Below are 27,074 nucleotides of genomic sequence, written 5' to 3' on the forward strand. Positions count from 1 at the left end.
GAATGTAGATTTGGAAACCATTAACCAGATAGTTAACATGCTAAACATGAATGTTTCCCCATTAAAACGGCCGTTATCGGTGAAACCTAGACTACGGTAAAGGATTCACATCTCAAAATTTTTCATAATGCCTTTCAAATCGCCTTGTGTACAGGACACAAATAATCATCCTCCCCTAATAGTACGTTTGGGCTGACACGCTGTACGCAATCCATATATTTTACCGCAAGATAAATTTTTTGTCTAAAATTCTTTCTGTGCACAATCAACTTACGGCCTTTAGCATAATCAACACATTTAATACGGTCCTTACTGTAATAGGACTTCCCCATTGTTATTCACACAAACACTTAACTAGTGCAGTACAATGTCATGCTACCAGTGTATACAATTTTTCATGGTTTCAGAGAACACTAGGACGATGTTCACGATACCGAACCACACAAACTACCAATAACGCACGAGATGAAACCTTTTAATGAAATACATGTAAGTTTTCGAAAACTGTGGTAATGTGGGGAAAATTATGCTTCATGTGATGCTGGCAATCACTAATAAATACCAAATATCAAATAAAATCCACGTAGTGTATTTTGGAAACAAATAAAAATTCTAGCAAGTTGGCAACACTGCCAACTGAACTGCAACGCACGTAAAAATCATCATATTGATACAAATCAACTTTCTGAACTTTATCAAAGCTTTAACACACAGTTTCTGATTTAACGCGAAATATATATTTCATTTTCTATTGTTCCGAACTGATTTTGGATTTCGAGTTGGAAACCCTGTAACTCGAAAACGAAGCGGAATTCGACTCATGTTTATAGGAACTTTTCTACTGGATTTCATGTCAGGATTCCACTCTCAAAATTTTCATACTCCCTTTCAAATCGCCTTGTGTATAGGACCTAAATGCCCATAGGAAATATTTACATTGCAAGTACAAAAATCGAAATTTCAATAATTAATTGCGAATGTTAGGGGCTGCAGCCGCATGAACGGTTAACGGATTTTAAATACTTAGGTACTTCTCCAATACATGTAAAAAATTCAGATTTTTAAAAGGTGGGGTTTTTGAGAAAATGGCGTCCAAACATGGCGTCTTAATGCAATTTTCAGCTTTTCATCATGCTATAACGTGGGATGTAATAATCAGAAACGTAAGTCCTTTACATTTTCAAGAGACCTTATGGAGTAGATTTCGATGCTATAAGCAGATGGTTGATATTGCTCGTGAGAACAGAAAAAAAAAGGTTTGAAGTTAGCAAAAATTTCATCGAAGTTGGCAACATTGCGAGTGAATTGCGCGATTCCTATTGGACCAATAGACGAATTTTGGCCCTCCAACGAAACATACAACTTTATACTCTTCCTGCTATTGCGATTACGTTACTAAGTACACTCGTTTCCCTACAATAAAATTTTTAATTTGACATATTTTTCAGTTTTTCGAGCAATCTGAGAGGAGGGCGGCCATTTTGGAAGGCTGTATGTCGAAGAAAAAATTTTTTTCAGGAAAAAGAAAAAATATGGGTCTAATAATTTTGTATGTAGTTTCTTATTTTAAAAAATGAACTAAATCTGAGACAGTCGAGTGGACCACCCTGGACGATTTGAAATGGAATCACTCACATCGAAATTATTTTCTTTCATATTTTTTTATTATAAAAGACTTGTTATATACAAATATAACACATAAGCTCACCCTAATTGTGGTCCGGAGACCAGTATTGTATTCTCTATGTAGTTTGTGTGGATGAACTAGGTGTCTCAAAACCTAGGCAGACAACGGAAAGATACTACAGAGCTCCAGTCTAGCTAAGTAGTTATAGTTAGGAATTTTCAGTGCTCCAGGCAAACAAAGTAAGGGGTGTGAGGTCCCACAGAGCTCCAGGCAAGCTAAGTGGACAGGAAATTTCAGAGCTCCAGACAAACTAAGAAAGAGGATGACCAGTCAAAACTGATGCCGATGAAGGTCTTATAGAGTGTTTTATACCCTTTTCTGGACAGCGATGGCGCTAGTGTTCCTTTTTTGTCACATGACCTGATGACGATTCCTGTCGTCTGCTTCTTGTAGTAGTTGTTGTAAGAGACCACGTGGTTTTGCTTACAAATAAGCATGTGGCTTTGTTTACAAATGAATTAGTCATTTCGAAAAGGCCATATATCCACCAAAGTAAATTGTTGAGGATAAAGAAAAAAAACTTTGGATTGCAAACTCGACGTGTACAATGGCATCGATGATATTGAGGCAGTAGTGTAGGATATGTAACATGTGACCAGACAATTCGTCTTTTCACGGGATGTGCATTTCTTCTCGTACATCTCTACTTTGCACTAAAATGAAAATGTAATGGGGATGGACATATGGCCTTTTCGCAATAACTGATTCAAATATAGATCACATTTACGATACTACAATAGAGAGAGAGAGAGACTGAGACTGACTGACTTCAATAAACTGTAAAAAGTTTTACCCTCAATATACGAGTGAAAACAATATATGATCCACACAATTTTCACGAAAATATCTGTAATATAAAAGTGTATTTTTTGATATTCTATCTGTGTTTTATTTATTTTATTTCAACTTATATTTTCAAATTCACAGACTGGATTCATCATCAGAATTCAACTATTTTGAGAATTGTTAACGGCTTCATTCAAATTTATGATACAACCGTTTTCTTAGTTATTATTGTTTCTGTCCTCCTCTTATTATTATAGTAAAATATTTCAAATATTAATCAATTTGAAACCTTCCTCTGTATTCAATTTTATATGGCCTAATTTTATTTAGATTGCTTCTCCCAATAACCTTTTATACCTGAGTGATCTATATTTTCAAACAAAAGTTTACGTTGTTCTAATTCATGTTCCGCTAATGCTGATTCCTCTAGTAGTTTTAATCTTATATATTTTGTAGGCTTCTGATATCTAGTTTTAATTGTTCGTCTATTTGTCCACTTTCTAACAAAATAACCCGTTTGTTGAAGAGATATGGAATAATAATTCATATGCCACTTTTAAAGATGAAACAAATACTACTACGCTCTGTGAAAAATCAAGAAGGATATTTGACACCCTAGGTATTTATTGGATCCTATGTGAATGTGGCCTAACATGCATTGGACAAGCAGGGCGAACAATTAAAACCAGATATGAGGAGCAGACATGTTATATACGATTAAATCGACCAGAGAAATCATCATTAGTACAACGTGCATATGAAGAACTTTTCTTTAATGCATTGGGTATATGTAGATCGACTCATGGACATATAAGATCATTAAAAGAAGCAGTGGAAATAAAATTAGATGAGAGAGAGGAGACATTAAGAGATATTGGAATATTTTACAATAATAATAATAATAATAATAATAATAATAATAATGAAAAAACAAAAGTAATAATAAAGAAAACAATTATGTTATAAATTTGAATGAAACCGTAAATTATAACAATATTTAATTGTTTCAAATTAAAATACAAAATTATAAAATGTAACTATTAAAATTATACTATAATAATTGTAAACATCTGCGTTCAAAACGTAAAATAAACAAAACACAGATGGAATACCAAAAACTGAACTTCTTAATTAAAGCGGAAGGAGTTTTTTCATTCGTTGTAAAAAGTAGTAAGAGTATTGTAGTTTCAGTTCACATAATGTGCAGATTAGATTTTAAAGGAACCTTAGAAAATTAATTAAAACCCAGTATAACGTGATCACACACGGGACGGCAAAATGCCATAGCTGTCGCACGCGACCTGTGATACAATGTTAGTAAATGAAGCAAGCACACGAAACTGCTGTCGCGCGCGGCACCAGGAGTAGTTTCCGCGTCTACACATCATTCCATAGTGTTTAATTGTGTTAGTCAAATAATGTGATGTCTAGAAATATCAAATCCAAAATTGGTAATGAGAGTCTACCTGAATTGCAAATCGTATACATAAAGTACTATACATAAAAATTTAAATACAAAATATCATTGAAATGTTATACAGGAGCCAGGAAGAGAAGGTCTCTGACAACTCGCAGCGACGTTGCACTACTCACGTATCAGAGCTTTTTCGGTGCATCTATAACGGTAGTTTTCTTCATTGTGTAAAATAGAGTGACAGTGGTTAATAACATTAGCACCAAAGTAGGGGCTCTATTTTCACTCCACTCGCTCGTTGTGTTTTTAATTTCATGAAAATACCAATATGTATAAAGGTCTGCAGTATTTTCCTTCATGTTTTGCCGTATAATCTTAAAGTTTGTCAAGAAGACTCTTACAACTTCAAATACAATTGCATTTGTGGTTGATAATCACAGAATTGGAATTGTGTAAAGCCCAAATTTTCTTATTTTTAGCTCCTGCGAGAACCGGCAACTAGAGCACAGCATGGCCATGATACCGTCCTCATACTGACGCTGCTAGTGAACTACAGGAAACATGAAGCTCCTAATCCATATATTGTAAACCTTTCGATCCTGGATGATGAACTGGCGTTAAATGGATACGGACAGGTTAATATTACATATTTAGTGTAGTTTTAACTGTTTTAGGCTTTGTCTCTTCTCAGTCTACAATCTTAGAAAGAACTCAGTTGGAACAGTTTCTTCCGTTCTTAAGGTGTGATATAACACTTTTCTAACAGTAATTACTTAAGTAATATAAGGAACAGTTATTTATAACACTCACTTCCATATTCACTGAAGACAGTTATTAGAAACAATTACCTGCAATATTTCAAAGCCTAATCGGACTTGTGATGCTGAATTTTACATATTTTATTTTTCGTTACATTTTGCTTTCGATGAAAATCTTTAGAAATGCACATATTCTATCAAACTTGTGAACAATATAAGTAAAAACATCACACAATATATATTTACAAATCCCATGTTTTCAGCTAGCTAGTTTATAAATACAAATTATTAGTTTTAGGTGCATCTAAATAAAATAAAATTTAAAAAAGAAAAAGAAAAAACACTTTCCACACAACACACAGTTGTGTATGTACCAAACCCATTGTTTAAACTGGTTTGTAATTTTGTTGATGTATGTTCACACGATTAAAATTATAAAGAACAAAGCTATACAGTAAACTTATACACTGTCAGTAACAATGGAATGTGGTTACATATTTGGATACACCTAGAATGAAAATTTTTAATTTCCAGAGGTGATTGTTTGTATTTACAACGAGTTAACAACGTTGTGTTCTTCTATCTGTTAGTATAATATACAATATACATATACACTAGAAAAAAAATGATACATACATTTTAAGTTCAGACGTACGAAGCAGGGTAAGTCGTGAAATATTCAAAGTAAAATCTACAAGATAGACTCTTTGTGGTATTAACTTATATTCGCAATCATACAATACGATTATTTCACTCTCAGAATTAAGATGAAAAGTTTTACAATTATTAAAGAACTCACCTATAAACATGCTGTGATACTGTCGACAGCTACAAATTATTTTAACGAACCACCGTTGTCTTCGTCATTTTTCGTCTACTTTGAAACCGTTTGTTGCTGTCTACAATATTACAGGATGCTTATGAATGTGTTCTTTAATAATTCAATGTGTGTCCAATATTATAGTTTCGCTACTTTTTTTGAAATGTTTGAAGTTTAGATTTAGGAGAAATCATTTATTTATTTATTTCTGTTTTGTGATTCAGAATTAAGTCGTGATTTTCCTAATAAATATAAAAAAGTATACTTTGTATTTGATTTTTTTAAAATATCTTTCAACTTACTCTTTTCATGCGTATGAAATTCCTTCCGTGGAAAGTTAATTTTATTCGACTGAATGTATTTCAAAGTACAATACCAGCCATTCGAGTTCATATGTTTGTGCATTGTTAAAGAAAACAAATGTGTTTTGGCACAATAGAGAAAAGAAGAAACAGCACGATTGGCCATTTAATCGCCATTCACAATGGACCAACATTGCTGGAATGAAAAGTTAGGGGAAAAATCGGACGTGAAAGACCAAAAATAGTTATTTGTTTGGACGATATCAAAAAAAGAACCATCTGAACAAGTTACTAGCAGTTGAGTGGCGGCTCTTGACGGAAGTCGTATCAGTAAACGTTTCATACGCTTTAGAAAGCTATCTATTACAATTAGTATATTAGGTAAGCTTCCTTCCCTTACCTTGTAGCGATAAAATTTGAATGTTTGCCGATGTGACTTTCTCACAAGAGATGGCATTGTAACAGATGACAAACATATGATTTAGATCTTCCTTGTTCGTTACCAACCTTGGTGGAGGAGAGAAAAACAGATGGTTTTGAATTAAAGAACTTTTTTGGATACATTAGATATTTTCGTTATACTGAAATAATATCTCCTTCTTGATCGGCATAACTAAAAATTCTAGATCGTTGACTATACATAGTATGCAATGAAAAGTAATAAATCACGCTTGACACATACTTTAAGATTTGTTTGCTTTCTGCATTAATTGTTTTATAACACAGCACTTTCGTTAGCTTTTTTGTAAGTGAATATTCAGTAGATTTTTTCAGTATAGTTTGGCAAAATCATAAACGCAACATATTCCTTTCCAGGTCATAACAGCTTCGTTGGCTGATTTTTGTCGCCAGTTCACTGCTCAACACACGGAGCCACAGACAGGAGGATGGCTTTCTTCATTAACAAATATGGTTGGGAATATGTTTGTATCTGATGAAAGTGGAATGAGGACGCAGCAAATTAGGTACTTGTATTGTAACATAATAAAGATGATTATTAGGCAGTTTCGTCACGGCTTGCGGTAGTTTTGCTGGAGTATAAAAGTATCTATCGTGTAAACATTTTTTTCGTTAAACCATAGTATTGATTGATTCAAAACTTACCTAAAACATAAAGGCATACCCTATGATTTTAGCAGCACGTAAATTCCCCAGGTAATCGAATGCAACTACGACCTATTACATTAAATCAACTGGTCATCTTTGTAATGAAAACCAAGTGAACCGTAGAGACTATTCTACGAGAGAGTAATTGGGATAGCAGAATGTGTAATTAAACTAAACAGTTTGCACTAAATAGGAATTCCCTGCTCATTACTCCCGCCAATGAGCGTTAAGTTCTAAGGTGATTTTATTGAGGAGAGTTTCATGTTACCAAAATCAGATGTTACTCCCTTCTTATTATCTCGGTAAGTTAAGTTTCCTTGTAAATAGAACGCTATATGCACTTTAGACATATTTGTATTAGACTTCAGTACGATTAGTGTGTTGTAATGATTCCTCAGTTCATCCAGTCTTTTCGAAACGTTTAATTTTACGTTTTCATTCTTGATTCAGCTGGACAGTGTCTAGAAATTATTTGACAGTTTAAAATTAAATATTTTATTAAACGTTTAAGTGCATATCAGGCAAGGAATGAGAAGGAAAACATGAGGACACTCATAAATAAAAATATGTCGAAAAATGGAAACTGTGAATTAATTACCTATTCGTTTTTCTCACACTTAAAACTATTAATGATTGGTATGTTAAATATTAGAAACTGTTACGTAAAACTGTCGTGTACAATAGTTGCATTTCTTTCTTTCAGGGCGAATAATGCAGTACTAGTAGCTTTATATGAAGCCGTTCATTTAAATAGGAATTTTATTACAACACTTGCCCACACACAGACTGATATCAGCAATCCTCCTTCACCAACGGCAACGTTAAATTCGTCGCAGCCTACTCCTGATCTTTCCGTTCCTCCCAATGTAGACATAACTGCACAACCCTCAAATCTACTGGTAACTTTTTTCGAGTATTGGTAAGTTATCTCTGTCTTTAGTTTCCCGATTGTACTCTTAAAAATATTTTTTTTAAGCTTTTAAAATTTGTTTTACTCTACTTTTATCACCCTGTAAATGGTTTGTGGAACATGTGAGAATAACATAAAATTAGCATTTACTTGTTTCAGTAGTATATATACGCGTGCGTGCGTGCGTGCTTGCGCGCGCGCGCGTGTGGGTGGGTGGGTGTGGGTGTAGGTGTGAGTGGGTGGTGTGGTGTGCGTACGTACGTACAATTTCTTAACTTTCGGTAGTTTCAGCTGCCGCCCTTTTCTTAGCCTTTTAGTTAGGAGTAAAGCAATGGCTTGATAAGTTTAAGGTAAGTAATGATATATATATATATATATATATATATATATATATATATATATATATAATCTCAGCTCTGGAATAAATGCATTATTTGAAATGTTAATTAATAATACTTATCACTTGACTGTCATTTCCATAGTTTTTATTGTCTTCCATTTCATCAGAATGAACTGTTGCCATGTTATAGTATTTTTCAATATTATACCAGAATATTACTAACTTAGTAACTAGTAATATAATTAGAGTTTATGAGAATCTGTCATTGCAGTAATAAATTATGATTGACAAGTTTAGGAGATCTTTTAATAAATTTGTAGTTTATAACTTTCTGTGATATCCCTTTCCGTTTCAGATTAACTTTATCTGTGTTCAAATAAAAATCCTTTATAAGTATGTACTCGTAGTATGATTAGACTTACGCAATACAATTTATTTTTCTTCTCAATGTTTTGAAAGGCTAGATATGGTGGTAAAGAGCAATTATTAATTATAAATCAAAAGTTTGGTTACAGTATTGATCGTAGATCTTAAAGCTTTTTTTCCTCATTATTTACCTAAAACTTACCAAACCCTTAATCCGTTCCTAGGTAAAAGGCTAGGAGAAAGTTGACAGCTTCAACTACCAAACATACAACAGCGAACGAATAAAAAGGAAAGAGGATAAAAAGACACAGAAAGATAATTACTAACATTTTCTCCTTGCTGCAAAGAAATGCTTTTGTGGAAAAAGGAGAAAGAAGCAAAGTAACGTCATTTATAGATTACCGTCGTTGTTCACTACAAAATAAATCGTACTCATGTATTTTATAGATAATAAAGCCGTTTGCCAAGACAAATAAGTTAAAACACGAGGAAAAGCCTGTTTCAAGCTCACTTCTCAAAAGTTTCTTAACTTTTAACCGACTTGGAAAAAAAAAAGGTTCCCAATTCGACCGTATATATATATATATATATATATATATATATATATGTCCATCTAACGTGGGTTCTTGTCACCAGGGCGTGGCGCATTCTTGGGTTCGGGATCGAGGAGAAGATCTCTAGATACAGAGGTTAACTGTGAATATAATGAATAAGCAGTCACGAACACACGACAAGAAGTGGTCCTTCAGCTTGAGTGTTTGACGTGAGTCTAACTTCTTTTTTTTTTTTTAAGCAACTTGTTTAGAAATATTCACAGAAGCCTCAGACCAGAACTGATAACTTGACACAACTTCTGCAAAGTATAGTACACTTAACATTTGCAACATGAAATATAAGAAGTCTTTATAGGACTGGCATTAAATTCCTTACGGGCGAGTTAGAGAAATATAACATGGATCTAGTAGGAGTTCATGAAGTTAGATGGGAAGGAAAAGGAGTAGTGGAGTCCAGGAATTTTACGTCCTCTTATGGCGAAGAAAATAAAAGTCGTCAACTAGGAACAGGATTTTTTGTTCACAAGCAAATAATTTCCAATTAAACGGGTTGAATTTGTTAATGATAGACTTCCTTTTATTATTTTTAAGGATCGAAGGTGTGATATTATTATTCTAAATGTACATGCCCCAACAAGGTAGAGGAAAAACTTTTTATATCTTCATCCTCCCCAACATGGAAGGATGAAGCTATAAAAAGAAGTTTTTACGAAGAAGTAGAACGAACAAATATTTAACCAACTCCCGCGATGTCATACGAAAATTCTATTAGGGATTTCAATGCAAAGGTAGGATGAGAGGATATCTTCAAACCAATTGTAGAGAATGAAAGTCTGCATATAGAAAGTAATGACACCGGTTTTAGACTCACGAACTTAGCATTATATCCTAAAACCTTATCAATAAGAATACATTCCCACATCAGGACGTTCATAAATACTGTATACGCCTATGTAAAAACCACACTTTTTCTCTGATTTGGTCCTACTAGTCCTTCAAGGAACATTCATAAATACGAGGGTGGGTTGATAAGTTCTCAGTCACACCCAGTAAACAAGTAGATAGGAAGCGAAGCGTGGTGTTTTTATATAACATATTCCCCTTGTAGGGCAATGCACTTTTCACATCGCTGTTGCAGTGCTTGCAGGCCAGACAAATAGAAGTCGGATGAATGATCTGCAAACCAGGCCTCTGTTTGAGAAATGACGTCACCGGCGCCATTGAAATGCGTTCCCTTTAAAAGCATTTTCAATTTGGGAAAGAGAGAAAAGTCTGATGAAGCCAAATCAGGTGAATAAGGTGGATGTTCCTGTATTTGAAACCGTAGGTCCTCCAATTTTTGCAATATCAGATGTGCCTTGTGTGAGGGCGCATTGTCCTGGAGGAAGATTACCCTTTTTGACAGCTTTCCGCGTCTCTTCTCCTTTAGTGCTGCTTTCAATTTGCCCAGAAAAGATGCATAATAAGTTGCATTGCTGGTTTCACCCAATTTCAGACAATACAGCAATAGAATTCCTTCACAATCCCAGAAGACCGTAGCAAGGACCTTAGCAGAGGAGCGCTGTGTCCTAGCCTTCTTCAGACATAGAAATGAAATAAAATGAAATTTTTTAGTTTTACGTCCCACGGTTATGTCGGTTAGGTTACAGGAGACGGTGATGATGAGTTTAAAAAAAATCATGATTTTTTTCACCCTGCTGATTATAGTCTTTGGAGCTAGACCATGAAATACCTCAACAAGTGCAGTGTAGTCGGTTATTATTATTTTTTTTAAAAAATAATAATTCTACGTGTAAAATCATCATTAAAAAGAAACTTGTGGTTGAAGTTTTTCAAAATTCAGATCTTATGGAGCGAATTGTTATATTTGATATGTAAAGGATAAATGTGTTCTAAATGGGTAAGCGCGGATCTCAAGAGTGGAAGAATGTAATGCCTGTAATTGTTCAATACACATTGGTATTTTATAAAAATCAAATAATTTAGAAACATGTGTTTGTAGTTAGCAACCATGACCTGGATCTAAACCATTTTGGTCACGTATGGAATAGTGTACAGCGCCTGACTTCCAGTAGGCCCGAAGATCTACACACAGGTGAAATTGTATATCTCAGATAGATAATAAGGATTTATACGACCGGTTATCTACTCATATAGCTGCTTGTATGACCGCTTAGTTTGGCTGCACGTGCTATTGAGTGAGTACTTTAATTTTGGAACACCCGTATATGCATATTCGTGATGTCCCAGGTATCATGTAGAGATCACTACCATCTACTACCATCTTTTTGTATACTATGTTTGAGTCAAATCTATGAATTCTTAATGATTTAAATTCGTTTTCCCAATGCGTGTTTATACTTCAATATAATTTGCTGTGTATTTCATTTGAGTTATATGGTGTGATATTCGTTGAAGTATAAAATAGAAGTTCAGCTAAATTCTAAGTATAGGTTGTTAATCAGTAATTTTTCTGTTCTTCCTAGTTCAATAGTAATGCAAGATACAAAATCCGAAGCCAGTATGAACAATGTAAAACTTTGTTTCCTGATTTTAACCTGTATATCCGAGGACCAATACGCCAATTCTTTGATGCATGATGCTAACCTTGTATTCAAAGTGCAACTTCATAGACTTCCCATGAGACATCGAAAAGTGCCGTTGGATAAAGCATCCCCATCTCAACCTCTCGCCTGTGCATTATTGGGTGTGTATAACATTTTCAGATAGCTACCTTATGTTATATTTTGTTTTGTAGTCTGTACATTAGAATTTAAACCGGAAAACGAAATTGAAGTAATATATATATATATTGCAATTCATCTAGAGAGTCCTTAAAGTGGAAAATATGACACTGATCTAGGTATAATTTCTAGATCTGGATTTTGGTTTTCTCGTTTAACTTATACGAAACAGTGTAGTTTTCATTGTATTGTAAGCCGCTTGAAGAGCAATCTTGTCAAGTAAACTCGCTCCGTGCTCTTCTATATCAGCAGTTAAATGTTGAGTTTCGTTTTCAGCATTCTCAAGACATTTGTAAGAAAAGACTTTAGTATGATCGTTTTTTTATTTTATTATTATTATTATTATTATTATTATTATTATTATTATTATTATTATTATTATTATTATTATTATTATTATTAAGGTATTGGTATTTAAATAAGGGCACTAGACTGAACTATCGCCGCTGATTATCGGGTAGATCGCGAAACATTTTTTAGAAAAAGTTATAAAAAATCTTGTTAGTTTCAGTTGAAGTAAAATGATTTCAAGTAAAAGTACGAGAACATTATTCAGAGGATAAATGAGTGTGTTTGTTGTGCAACGCTTGTGCTGCTCTGATAAGGAAAGGTAATTTGGAAAGATATTACTATACTTTGCGAAAGAAGAAGTAGCCTATAACCCAGACTTCTGTACTAAAATTGAATTAAGGAACATGAAAATGTATAGCCAGTGATAATTGCACGTAGGGAGATCGCCAAAGGATCGTGGTAGATTGCCAAAGCTTTTCATAGTCTGTGGTATATCACTGAATCAGAAACTTTGGCTACCACTGCAGTAGACTGTGAAGCAGCAAATAATATTTAATTCCTAGTGTAAATATCTTCAAACACATCCTATTCACACTAAAAATTTTCTTAACTATGTCTTAACAATGTTAGCAGCTGTCAGCAAAATTCGATATGTAACATGTATCAAGTTAACTACAGATATAGAGGAGCAAAATGAGTACAGGTTGTGTTTATTGAACTATTAATATTGTACACTTCGGTTAACTGTCTCTGACATAGGCAGACTTATGAATATATTTTTAATAAACTTTTTTGTAATAAAAAATATATAATCGTTGCAATATTTTCCAGGTTTTAACAAAAAAAAAAAAAAAAAAGGTATTTAAATTATTTACGGAGACAAGTTTTAATTTAAACAGTGTTTAAGGAAAGATTATTAACCAATCGTTGAATTGGAAAAGAATAGCCTACCTATGGTAATTTTAGATATTGTTTAACTTAAAATGTTTTCGCATCGTATCGTAACTATCGAATTGTATATACAAAGTGTTCAAGAGTTCGTATTACAATGTTCGGGAATTACCTATTGGAACTTAACGAAAGAAGTTGCAGAAAGAAAAGGCACTCTCGTGCTTAGTTGTGTTCACTAATCAGTTGGTTTCAGTTAATTTCTTTACTAACTTTAAACATTACTTCGTTCTGAACAAGAGCTCCTTCGTGGCTAAGCGGTTAGCGTACGCGCCTTTGGCGTGAGAGACCCGGGTTCGATTCCCGGCGGGAGCTCATGTGGTTCGGAATCCACGTTAATCAGTAGGTCCACGTCTCATATAGCCTCGCTGCTGAACGGGACGCTAAACTAAAATCAACTCAATTCAACTCGTTCTGAACAAGATCTTTTTTAGATCATGTTCAATTGAATACTAAACTGCTTGGAGGATATTTTTTCTAAGTATTCAGTTGAGTAATGTCGTATTTTGGTTTAAGTACTTATACAGAACACTTACTACATTTACATAAATATATCCAAAACTTTCTCTCTTTTCTTTTGACAGTTCTAGAAAGTGTTGTGCATTCTACCTTACAGAAGGTAAAATATAATATAAAGAAATAAAGGAAGAACAAGATTAGCACTTTACTACATGATATATTATTGGTATTAATGAATATAGTTGTATTTTCTTTTTGCAGATCTTCTAGTTGAATTCATAATGAGTCATATGATGAAGAAGCTTCCAATGGACTTATATCTGCATTGTGTTGGTGTCATTCACCGTGTGTTGTGCTATCAAAAGCGATGCCGTGTAAGACTGACTTATCAATGGAAAGAATTATGGACTGCTTTAATTACATTGCTCAAATTTCTCTTAGCGAACGAGAATCATTTAGCGAAGAAAATGAACATTTTTCACCTCACTCTACAGGTACGCTGCTTCAGTTTAATGTGGTTTTCTTTATTGCAAAATTATATACTTTTATATATTAGACGCTACTCTTCTTTTCGAATTTCCTTTACTTAATACAGTATTGCAGCATACGCTGAGTCAAATGATCTTACGGTCCTTAGTTTTTCTGAAGAAGAAGGTGTTTCATGTTAAGAAGGAGGTGTTTCACCTTTGCTCTTCAAACTGCAAAGAGATTGTAGCAATACTCGGAAAAAATTTTACGTCTAGATATCAACCTTAGGTCAAATAGTTGTCTTGTGGCAGTAGGAGATAAGATATACAACTAAATTATGCGTTGATCATTGTCCATATCAAAAGTAGTTTCCCTTACTCAAAAAAGTTTTTGCATATATCGTATCAGTTCGGTAATCTGCCAGGTGACATAGCACACAATACTATACATGGCTTCTCCATCGAATGGTGCTCCTGACGTCAAGAATGTACTGTAATACGATATGCTATTGTAATACGATATGCTATTTTCACTGGAACGGAAGGCATATATCGTTGAAGTGTATTTTGAAAAAGCTCGTCTGTTTATGTGATCTAATAATTTCGTTGAAAATATCCTATGTGCTTTTAATAATTCAACAATTACAAGAATTATTGAAGCAAGAATGTTTGCGCAGAAAGAAGAAAAGGCCCTCCGTGTTGACTGAAGCTAAACTGGAGGAGGTGAGTGTGCCATTACGTGATTTCCAACGGAAAGTTTACACAAACTGGAAGTGTGATCAGAGGATTTTATGGGAATACGCAATGTCATAGTCTGAGGTCACTATGATGTTTCTTAAACTACTTTCTGGCTATTACTTGGTTTCTCAAACTTTATTTCCTCCAAAGCCACAGGGACTGTCACCTATAAGTTTCTTTTTATAGTGGTTAAAAATGTGTGCACTAAAATAGACCACTTATTTTGCAACAGCTTAATTCACAACACTGCAAAATAGATTGCTTCTATCAATGATACTGGCTTCTATATGGAATCATTTAACATTTGGAAAGAGACGGCTAGCGTAGTGGAGCGGTTTAAGAATTTAGACTACCAATCGCAAGATCTGCCTATCAACGTTTCGAATGCCACTCCGGGTATTACTTTTTTTTAATCATTTTTCATCTTCTCCTTTAGCCTAAAAAAACATAGCCGTTGAACGTAAAACTCAAAAATACAGTATGGTACAATATTGAAGAGAGTACTTATTTGTATTAATACTAGTGGTGGACGTGTGCAGCTCCCGTTTTAATATTGCACTTCATTACACAATTGTAGCCAATTTCGAATTGAATTATATGTATCATTGTTCTGATGTTAGTATCTTAAGTTGCTTCTATTAAACAGACCTCACAACAATATTGCGTGCGATAATTGGGTCTCTGTATAACAGAGTCTACACGGAATAAAAAGTCTTACAGCTTCTTGAAAGTTATTCAAAAGATATTTCCAAAGAAGGGTGAGAATTTTTGTTGTTTATTACAGTGTCACTGTGATTACAAAGTTGATACGTAAGATTATTTTTTATTTCATGATGATGTACAACTAAGATATCTAAGTACAAAATAATGTAATTTAAAAAGAAAATCAAGGATACAGATTTGTAATAGGTTAGTATATAGTGGATTGGACGAGAGGGTAAGTCATCACTACTTTCTGCGAAGCACGAATATAATATTTATTATTTGATAATAAAACGGTGTCATCTTGTATACTTGTAACATCCATTGTATGTAAAACAACATAAGAACATACGAGGATAATTCAGAAAGTAACTGCCGTTGTGGCTTGGACTTAGTAGTAGTAGTTAGCGCATCGTAATGCCGCACGTATAGTGATTATAATGTCACAAGATGTATGCTGCCATAGAAAACCACACCAAATACGAGATACGCAGAGTGATGAGATCTCTTTGAGCAAAAAGTAAGTCAGATATAGACATTCATCGTAAATTGTGTGCTATTTACGGCTCAGACATTATGAGTGAAAGAGTTGTGCATCAGTGGGTCAGGTTTTTTAAATAAGAAACAACAAACATTCATGATGACCCGAGGAGTGGTAGACCTTCTGTATTAGTGGTGGTCTCGTCAAGAAAATTGACGACAAAGTCCGTGAGAACCGTTGATTCACAATGTAGATACTTTCTGAATAATTTCCAAACATTTGTCAGACTTTTGTGTGAGGTATCATCGGAAAATTAGGCTACCGGAAGTTCTGTGCTCGGTGGGTACCAAAAATTGTAACTGAGATCCACAAAACCAACCAAATGGGCTCTTAGACTTTATTTCCTGGTACAACATGGAAGGAAAGGAGTTTTTGAGCACAGTAGTAAATGGCATGAGGTCATTCCCCTTCTCCAAACAAGCTAAGGAAAGCCTGTCATACTTTATCAGCAAGGAAGATAATGCCTGCCTTGTTTTGGGATGTTAAAGAAATCTTTTTTGTCCAACAATCAGTTGTGAAGTATACTGTAATACTTCGAAGAAATTGACAATGGAATAAAGCATTCTCACCCAACAGTCGAGGATCTAGACATAGTATATATATTCGTAAATTACTAACCGAGATTAGTAAAAGTGCAAAATGTGAGCGGTGGACTTCAAACGGTATAGAAGTTAGAAAGATGTAAAGCTAATATCATAATCTACGAAAAATCTTAGTTGCACGTTAATCTGAAAATTCTTCAAGCTCTCCTCGCTGTTGTAGTTGCTAGCACGTGCGCCTTCGTTGTACTTGGACCCGAATTTGATTCACAGTAGGAGAGCACACAAATTTAATTTCAGTATCATTCATTTTTATTTATTACTCATCCACCTCATTTCGCCTAAAGGACATAACTGTGGGACGTTAAATTGAACAATTTCATTTTTGTTTACTACTACGTAAAATATTTGTATATGCAGACACATTAAGACCAACAAAAGCCTATAAGATGGTAAACATTATTTCCCAACAATGCAGAAACTGCGCATATATTGAAATAGAGGCGATCAGGAGGGAATATAAGGAAGGAATACATGTTTCAGAATCCTGCGGTACTTCCGCAGCAATTTTTATAGAGGCAATTGGAGAGTACTTCAAAAGATATTACCGTAGCCAAACTCTCTCTATAAAAATTGCTTCGTGAGTACCTTAGGATTCTGAAACATGTATTCGTGGATAGGACACTTATTAGTTCCTTAGTAAAGTCTTGACCCGACTACGGAAGGTCCCATTGTTTTGGAGCTGTGGACCTTTAAAGTTCATTTTTTCATGTTTTCAACAGCCTATAACTCCGAAAGGAAGCATTTGTGCACTCAAGATGGTCTATACTTTTTGTCCTATCTTGGTGCCAGGAATCACCTCCCAAACGTTGTCGGTATTATTTTGAAACACTATATATATATCATGTTTACACTTTCAGTTTTATACTGTCATGTCATTTCGTTCTCGAAAATTCCAATTATCTGACAGGAAGGTATTGATATATCTTGGAAAGAGACTGATCATTTTAGTTATTTGACTTATATACAGTTCTGTCCGATTTTGGGTTTACAAGGAAAAGATGAAAAAATAAATAAAGCATTAGGAAAATCAGAAATAGTCTTCGTCGGTAACAGTAACCTGTTTCCAATTGTTGGGAAGACTGTGAATCACTTGATAATGCAACTCAGCTAACCGTGAACCGAAGTCGTCCAATGCGCGGGTCACCTCATCGAGAGCTCTGAACTTTCGTCTCTATAGATGATTGTCTAAGGAATGGAATCGACAGTGCAGTGTACAGGTAATGTTGGGAGTGCCTTAGCGTTTCCTAATCTAGTTGCATAATGATGTCATTGGTGATCTTTGCAACAATTGGCCTCAGGTAGCTTTAAAGTAGAGTTAACACCTTTGCAATTCATAAGCACTGACTCCATGATTTTCAGTTTCCCGTGTACATGATCCTATTGCTGCGAGTACAGTCAATATTTATCGTCTAGCGTGAGGACAGCAGTTGGCTGTGCATGATAACCCGAGAGTTCACTAAAGCATAGAACATAACCTTCTTCTCACACAGTGGCAGTTTTGATTCTTTAGTCATGTGTTAATTTGTTTCCAGCTAATGATAACGGTGACCGTGAAGTATTGTGCAGAACTTCTCATCGTTCGTCAACACTACCTAAACCTTATCCTTCCCATGAGACAACAAAGAAGCGTAGACATATGCTCAACGCTCTTTGAGCCGCAGTCAACTCATACTGAATACCTCGTTCCACTTTATATCGTTTCCCAAGCTGGTGAAGATGTCGGAGAATAGTTTTTGAATCGTAATTGAATGCTTTCCTCGATGTTTCATATGTTTTGTCCTTATCGACCTTGAGTGTGTCGTTGTCTATGGATTGTAGACGTCTCTTACTTGAAACTTTTAAGAGAGATTCATCGTCCTTATTCAATTTGTTAAATACTCTTTTTTGCCCGCTCATTTAATACATGGCTACAGAATGCCTGACGTATTTTTCTTTCTGTTTTAATGACGTTTGTTCCGGTTTAAACTGTAAAGTATACAGGCCTATTTAACGCTGTTTAAGATTTCCATGCTTTGACTTCCGTTTTAAGGTTTCTGTTTAATTATACCAGCATGTTAGAAGTCGAAATATTCATTAACACGTTACTTTTTTCTCTAAACGTTATCACATAAAAGTCGACATTTGTGAGTGCCTAATACAAGACATTAAATAATGATATAAAAAGTAAGTCACAGATTTAGACTGTATTGTCTAGAGGCAGCACTGTGGTATTAATGTGGAAATGAATAAATCAAATGGATTCTTGCAAGATTAGATCGTTTGTTCTGAATTAAATTCGCAGAGGTATTTGATTTCCCTCCAAGTGAGTACTCGGAAAACACTTTCTAAAATTTTTATTGTATCAGTAGTATGAGCTCAAAAGGACGTAACTTCTCAGACTAAGCGTCATGCAGATCATTCTTAAAAAGTAAAATGTAACATTGGTAGAAACACGCTATTTATTGCCAATATTTTTACAGCACATTTGTTAATATTACATGTGTCTAAGGAACTTGAAAATTGTCATAAGAGAAAATACAGTATTGTGTAAAATTAAAGGTACAGGTTGACCCAAAATTTTCGTAAATTAGTACTTAATCCTAGTTTAGACATTAGCTGGAATCTCTTACATTCAGTGTAACTGCTGATATTCCAGCTGCTGATATTCCAGATACACATTTGTAAAGACGTTTAAACAGTTTGCGGTGTATAGCTTGACAAATGTCCGGCTTTATAGACACACAAGACATAAGGATTCATTGTTTGAGGTCTTTAATACTGATAATGTCCTGCTACCTGTGCCTGCATTTATCTCCGAGATGTAAGTTCAGATACAGCAACAGATATTTGAGGTATCAGAAGATACTGATGGCCAGCCACTCCATGGGACCTTGTCTTCCACTCAGTAATCTTATAAATTGCAAATCCGAATTTTCGCAACAGGCGAGCGTAATATAGAGGCGCTCTGGTGTGCTGAAAAATAGTTGGAAACACATTCTCATTCAGTACCTGTGGCATAACTACGTCGTGTAATACTTCAAGGTACTGAAATTATTGTTGATGAAGATGGTCCAATGATCCAGATCTAATTGTTTGAGATGCTTTCCTTCGTCGTGATTCTTCTGTCAGTGAACCAACTTAGTTGCAGTCACTGCAATAATCCATGTTATGTCGATTTACTTACACTACCCGTTAAAAAAAAATCCACATATGAAAAGATTTCTAGCTAAAAACGTTGGAAACTGTCCGCAACAGTGTTCCTTACTCACAAAACTGCATCCATCAATCAAAATCGTCCTCGCTTATGTGGGGCGACAGTTGTAATTGGGACCAACATTTAGCTTCAGAACGCGTTGGATAGTGGGTACTACTCTACGAGGGTCACTACGAAAGTTTTGAGATACGCATTGTTGTGGCACAGTCTTTGAATTCCAACAATTGCGTTCGGTAGTGGAATCCAGAGCAAAGAAGCGAAGCAAGTTTCAACTCGCCTCGCTTATCGGCGTGGCCGTATCGCCTTCACTTGTCTGTTGATGTGAGCAGTGTTCGGCTGTCTAGAATGGAGCTCGAAAGGGAACATTTTCGGGCAATGATCCTTTACGATTTCAAATGTGGTTTGAACGAGACACAAAACCTTGACCGTTTGCAGGGGGCATTTGGGGACCTTGCTTCTTCCCGTGCTAAAATTTTTCGGTGGTTTGGTGAATTCAAAAGAGGCTGGACATCGCTTAAAGATGTGAGAGCTAGACGTCCGGCAACAGATGTATCAGATGAAAACATTGGCGCTGTGGAACAAATGATTCGTGAAAATCCTCGAACAACTTTCAAGGACATTGAATCTACAGTGAACATTGGATCGCCAGCAGTAACAAAAATTCTTTATGATCATCTTCGACTCAGGGAGGTTTCATCTCGTTGAGTGCCTCACACTTTGAACAGCAGAAGCATATGCGTGTGGAATGGTGTGAAGAAATGCTTGCAAGATTTGATGGAGGCAATTCTCGACGCGTCTCTGACATTGTTACTGGTTATGAGACTTGGTTCTATCAATTTGACCCTGAAAATAAACGTCAGTCTACAGTTTGGATCTTTCCAGACGAAAATCCACCCACGAAAGTGAAGCGACCGCGAAGTGTGGTGAAGAAGATGGTCGCAACTTTCTTCTCCAAATCTGGCCATGTTGCAACTGTTGCACTTGAAGAACAAAGGACTGTTACTGCTCAGTAGTACACCACTGTTTGCCTAACAAAAGTGTTCCAGAAGCTTCGGGAACGGCGTCCAAGAACTGGATTGCGTGGGATCCTGCTTCATCATGACAACGCGTCCGCACACACGGCCAACATCACAGTTCAGTTTTTAGAATCTACGGAGGTCAAACTTATGACTCATCCGCTGTATAGCACTGACCTGGCCCCGTGTGATTTTTTTTCTGTTCCCCTGGATCAAAGATCGCATGCGTGGGAAGAGATTTTGCAGCCCTGAAGAAGCTGTAGTGGCTTACGAGAATGAACTTTTAACACTTGAAGAAAAAGACTGGCAACACTACTTCCAAAAGTGGTTTTCGAGGATGCAAAACTGTGCACAATGTAATGGTGAATACTTTGAGAAAATGTAAGTGTTAAATTTATTTTAAGTATGTAAGTTATTTCACATCACAAAACTTTCGTAGTGACCCTCGTAGACCTTTTTCTCAGTGATGCCAGAACGAATGTCAATGTAGCTTCATTGTTTGCTGATTTGGGACGTAGTGTTCTCTTCAGATCTTCAATACTGCCAGTTGATAAAACTTCCACATCAGCTTGGCTACTGTATCCCCAAATGTTGTATAGGATGACACGTGTTGAAATCTTCCGCCACTTCCCTGTAGCTTCGCGTACTCAGTAGGAGAATCATGTCAGTATGTTTCTTCACATTTTGTGATATTGTTCCCTGGGTCTGGAAACATAAAACTAACTTACTTTTTTTTTTTTTTTTTTTTAAGGTTGTAAATATTTTTAATCTTTTCATCACATATGGCGACACCTTTTTACCTTCCCCTGCAAGCTACGATGAGCTCTACTATGAAATCATTAGGATGCATCAAGTGTTTGATAACCTATATTCCATGGGTAAGTATATATTCAATCATATTATTAAGAAAGAAAAAAAACGAAAAAGAAAAAATATCCTGGCCACCCACCTTTCTTTTGCCATGCACAAGATAATTTAGTATTTTGATTGAAATTAGTCAAGCAGTTCGAAAATTGAAATTCATTGTATGCAATTCTGCTTGTGTATTAAAAGTACAGAAAGGTGGGTGGCGAGGGCTATCTGGAAAGAGTGTACGTCATTATTAAACCAAATTAATTTGCTAATGAAACACCTAAAACTTTTACTATTTTTGAGTACTACTTGACGTGATTGTACAAAAGTAGATTTCGTGTTCCTAAACTGGAAAAAGCTGGATTTTCCTCATCTTCTGTGTAAAACTCAAATACGAAATTTAACTTACACATTATTTATGTTGCGTATGAGCAGAGTTTAGCTTCCTACTCATTAAATAAATGAAATAATAAAATGTTTATTTGAATTAATATTTAGAAGTCGAGTTATCTGCAGGAGTTCTGTCCACATTAGAAAATTATATATGTTGTATATAAGAATAATTTTAAAGCACCTAAATATTATATTTTTAATATTATTATTAGTAGTAGTAGCATCATTTCTGTCCATGGTCTAGTCTATATATATATATATATATATATATATATATATATATATATATTGTTGTAGTAATATGAAATACTTGTTAAAGAATTACGCGTAATATTGTAGTAAGTGAGGGGAAAGTTTAAGATCTAAATTGAAGACAAAAACAATCAGAATATATAGCAAATTAGCTTCATTAGAAAATTGCTTGCTTTTTTTTCTGTTTCACGAAGAAGCTTTGTTAAAATAGCTGAGTGTGAAACCTGTTGCCAGATACGATATTGTAACACATTTTACGTTGAATTGTGTTATTGCAAGATCATAAACGTGTTAAAGAGGGAATGACAGGCACCCCTCTCCTGCATAGTGTGATTCAGTTTAAAGAGTACCATCTTCTCTCACGCAAAATTGCTGTTGAAAGCTTGATTAATTTTAAATGGAATATTTGATTTGGCGTTATAAGTTTAAATTAGATTTTTGTAAAAGCTACAAAATGTTACTATAGCACTCTGTTGTTCCTTCTTCATCTTCTTTTCTTACCCCCGAAAAGTTACTATATACTTATATTTACTGAAGGATAGAGTCCAACATTTCGAAAATTGTTCAATTTGTCAAATTTATCGTTCCAGTTGGCAACAACACTTTTAAGAAGAAAACATAGGTGGTTACAAAATTCGACATATAGTTACAATTTGGGCATTCCAATAAATCAGGTTTTCTTTTACATGGACTAGTTTTATACATAATGAACCAAATAAAGTGAAATTTGTAAGAGGCTATAAAGTTACCTAATAATAGTGTTGCTGTATCCTCAAGATGCGTGTGCTTCACTCGTTTCAAGAAAACAATAGTAGGCAACAATAAATACAAATGAATAAAACAGTATTTGACGGTGTCTTCCTGGACCGCTGATCTGATTTCGGTACTTGAGTGGTGCCAGTTTTTTTTAAAGCAAGGAGAGAGGTGACATTTAAAAATAATCGAAAACAACCGATAATAGTGTCTAATCCATATTTTTTTGGGTTGACTGAGATGAATAGTAACTTCCAGATGCCTTTAAGGTCCAAGTTCATACCCCACGCGTATCCTAAGGGGAAGGGGAATGGGAACTGGGATGGCGTTAGTAAGAATGTTCGGAGTAGAGGATTTCGTCACGGGTTTCTTGATGTACGAGTTTTCCGAATAGCCAAGGCAAGGCAATGTTTGTTTTGATGAGAATAGGGATCTCTTGAAGTGAAGGTATTTTATACTGCTGATAGGTTTGAACTCTTCGTCAGCCTCTGAGAGTCCATTCTTAACTCTGACTCCGCATTCAGGGTTATATGGTTGAGAAAGGACCAGATGAATTTGACTGAGCACTTAACTACGAACTGTAAGAATTGTTCCAGTGCTAGTAGGTTGTAGGTCCATTTTAAGAAAATCGCGTCTACGAATCGAAGGAAGAGGAAAGGTTTGAGGATGATGAGCTTAGTATTTCTTGTTCCAAGGTGTCCCATGAATAGGTTGACATATAAAGGAATTATGCAACAATCCTTGATTTAAAGATAGTGGTTATCTTCAAATGAGATATTATTTATGATTGGGACATATTGGGTAACGTGTATCAGAAACTTTGTGCTATATTTTTGAGGATCCGGATTCATGTTTATCACTTCTTTAAAAGCCCTGAGGCCATAGTTAAGTGGCTTGTGATTGGCTGTGTAAAATTGGATTTTAGTGAGAAAATTATTTGTGATGGCTTTCTCTAGAGATCTGTAATGGATATGGTTGGAAGGTTGGTGTAGAGCCGGGTAATAATGATGGGTTCAGAAGGCAACGCGGAGATTGCCTGGGAAATGGGGATCAGTAAATGAGATTATTATGCTTTTACCACCTCCTGATAAGTAATTCTTTTTCTGTTACTCCTTTGGGATTCTTTTGTTTCAACTGCAGTTAGTTGCAGTTTTTCAGTATTCAAATTTGTGCCCAGATGTATGAATAAAATTGTGTTCAGTCAGGTTAAGGTCTGAGTAGGTGTCTAAAGGGAATTAAAACACTAGAGAAGTTACTATAACCCACAGAAATCACTACTAAGAAACTTGTGCATAAAAGATTCAGTAACTGGAATGTGAAGCACAATACAGTAAACGCTCTTTAATCTCTTTATATTAATCTTCGACAATTCAGCAAAATCGCTAACGTGGCACGGCTGTAGTCGCGAACGTGCCGGGTTCGAGATTTTGCCACGTTGTCAACGTCAATATAGTTTTAACAGGAATACCAAAGGGAAATCTTTCGACAGAAAAATGGAAACGATTAAACGTATATTTTATGTTTACGCACATTCTGAACCTATGCAAACTTTATAAATATCTTACTGTACAAAATGTTTTGTCATTTTGATATAAATTGTCGAAGAACCAATATTAAAATCATACAATATGAATTTTCTGTTTCGACCTTTTGCGAGCCAGTTAATTGTCTCTAGTTTTTGCTGTATAACGAGAGTCATCACATGCTTAAGCTTATTAGTTTTATTAGCACTTTAAGAACTCGTGCTGAGCTTCGAGAATATTTTACAGTACAGTACGCCGTATGTACATAGTTGTAATATTGTGCAAATATAATACGTATCCCGTTTAAAAAAAAAAAAAAAAAAAAAAAAAAACTGGACTGACGACCTTACTGACAAACTCCCAAATTCACCCGAAAAAAGGAAGAGAGAGAGATGGGGTGGGAGGGTGCGATTAGTGCCAGGGTACAGAATGTACCAAATCGAAGAATGCTGTTTAAATTGCGTCTACAGACATGCAAAGAGAAATCTCATTTGATAATTGCTTTAATTATTTATAATTTGGCAGTTATTGCTTACTGCTGATTTAAGACAGTTTAAATATTGTATTTTAGCATAATTTTACATTTATTTAATTATAAATAATGTTCTATTATAATTTGATTCGGGTTTAACGTCCGTTTCAGCAGCGAGGCTACGTGAGACGGGATTTACTGATTAACGTGGAATCCGAACCACATAAGCTCCCGCTGGGAATCGAACTCGGGTCTCCCACGCCAAAGGCGCGTACGCTAACCGCTTAGCCACGAGGTCGATGTTCTAGTACGAATTAGGAATAATGTTCACGTGTTATGAATACAGTTTGAAAATTTGTTAATTAACGATGAACAAAAATTTAGTTAAGAAAATAGCTCTTTTCTGTCAACTTCTAACTATATGTTAGGATCTAATGACAGTAATGTATATTGCAGCTCTAAGGTACTCAACGAATGATGGGGACTACAAAGACAACGCCTTGAGATTGACCAATAGCCTTGTGAACGTAAGGTAAGGCAACAAAACGTATGAATATAATTCGTCTTAGCATTTACCAATTAAGCATTTAAGAGTAAAGTCACGTGCAGTGTGTCCGAGAAAATTATTAGATTGATTCTCATAATGGATTGTTCCAATAGAGATTTGAAAAAGGATTTGTTTCATTCTTTTTTTGTTTTCCGATGTATAATTGAACTGGCAAGGTGTACTTCTATGAGAACATAATGCATTTGTGAACTAAACGGTTAATGTTTTCTTGTCTTAATGAAAAATGACTGCGAAAATAAATGAAAACATTGCAAGTTGGAACATTGAATCATTTGTGTTTGTTTTTCACAGTTCGTCAAGGTGGAAACTGATCCGACTGTGATCAAACAACCTAGCGCAAGTATTCTTTGATTACAGTGGACATGATGGAACTGTTTTTTTGTTCTTTATTAAGGATGGATGTCCTTTATATTTGCCAGCTATTGACAGCGATAATAATTTTCAAGTCCTTTCCAAGTATATAGCCTTCTTTTTTAGTTTAACGTCTCAAGATTATGTGCCGATGTTAAGGAAAACGGTGGTGATAATAACTGAATAACAGGGTTCCCACGTTCTGGAAAATCAGGGAATGTCAGAGAAATGATGCATTTTGCGTAAAATGTCATGAAAAGTTAAGGAACGTAAATGTGCGAGTATAACATTCTTTTTTTTTCAATCTAACATTGTTTCCTCTTGATCAGTTGTACAGTACGCAGCAAAAAACCTGCAACATGAGCATGTAAGTTTATTGTGAAATTACGCCTAACAGCGCAGGGAATCAACATAACATAACGCCAGGAGAAACCTCGGCGTCCTTCCCTGTACATGTATTTTGGAACAAAAGACTTCGTCGTTTCACAATAAACTTACTTGCTCATGTTGCAGGTTTTTTGCTGCGAACTGTACAGATTGACATGTGAAGAGAGGACCACAATTATACAGCACTCCCACAAGATGCATTGTTGCTATTTCGTGCTGAAGGGTTGAGGTACTGTGTATATATATATATATATATATATATATATATATATATATATATATATATATATATATATATATATATATATATATGTGTGTGTGTGTGTGTGTGTGTGTGTGTGTGTGTGTGTGTGTGTGTGTGTGTGTGTGTGTGTGTGTGTGTGCGCGTGCGAGACAGAGAGGAGGGTAATTGATCATGTAAAAGCAGAAATCGGAGTATGACTTGTCATCTTCGTGGACATCGGTTTTAAGACAGAAAAACTACTGAAAGAAATGAAATGAAATGGTGGAATGAAGAAAGTGGGAGGAAACGGGAGAACCCAGAGAAAACCCACGCACATGGTGTTTGTCCACCACAAAGTTCACTTGGCGGGGGCTGGGATCGAACCCGGGACCCCAAACACCAGAGGTGAACGCTCTGCCACGGAGCCACCGCGGCCCCCAAAATTACTGAAAGAACTGAAAGCATTAGATAAAGATTAACTAGCTTTCAGACTTGACTGTCGAAACTTTTTGCTGGTTACAATCAAGAAAATTGTGGAAAGGAGCCCTCTGAAAT

At 35.3% G+C, this 27,074-nt stretch overlaps 1 protein-coding gene across 2 annotated transcripts in view; it reads left to right on the forward strand.

The window, feature by feature from the left end:
• Window positions 1-27,074, forward strand: part of LOC145692661 (armadillo-like helical domain-containing protein 3) — a 67,519-nt gene that overhangs the window by 24,335 nt on the left and 16,110 nt on the right. For both annotated transcript variants that reach the window (XM_081768045.1, XM_081768036.1), the window contains exons 7-13: window positions 4,367-4,522; window positions 6,584-6,732; window positions 7,578-7,793; window positions 11,531-11,751; window positions 13,748-13,980; window positions 21,497-21,623; window positions 25,447-25,522. In XM_081768045.1, the coding sequence (XP_081624171.1) occupies window positions 4,367-4,522; window positions 6,584-6,732; window positions 7,578-7,793; window positions 11,531-11,751; window positions 13,748-13,980; window positions 21,497-21,623; window positions 25,447-25,522 (1,178 nt within the window). The remainder of the gene's footprint in view (window positions 1-4,366; window positions 4,523-6,583; window positions 6,733-7,577; window positions 7,794-11,530; window positions 11,752-13,747; window positions 13,981-21,496; window positions 21,624-25,446; window positions 25,523-27,074) is intronic.

This window comes from Thermobia domestica, chromosome 1 (genome assembly GCF_964235325.1).
Source record: "Thermobia domestica chromosome 1, izTheDome1.hap1.1, whole genome shotgun sequence".
Lineage (NCBI taxonomy): Eukaryota > Metazoa > Arthropoda > Insecta > Zygentoma > Lepismatidae > Thermobia > Thermobia domestica.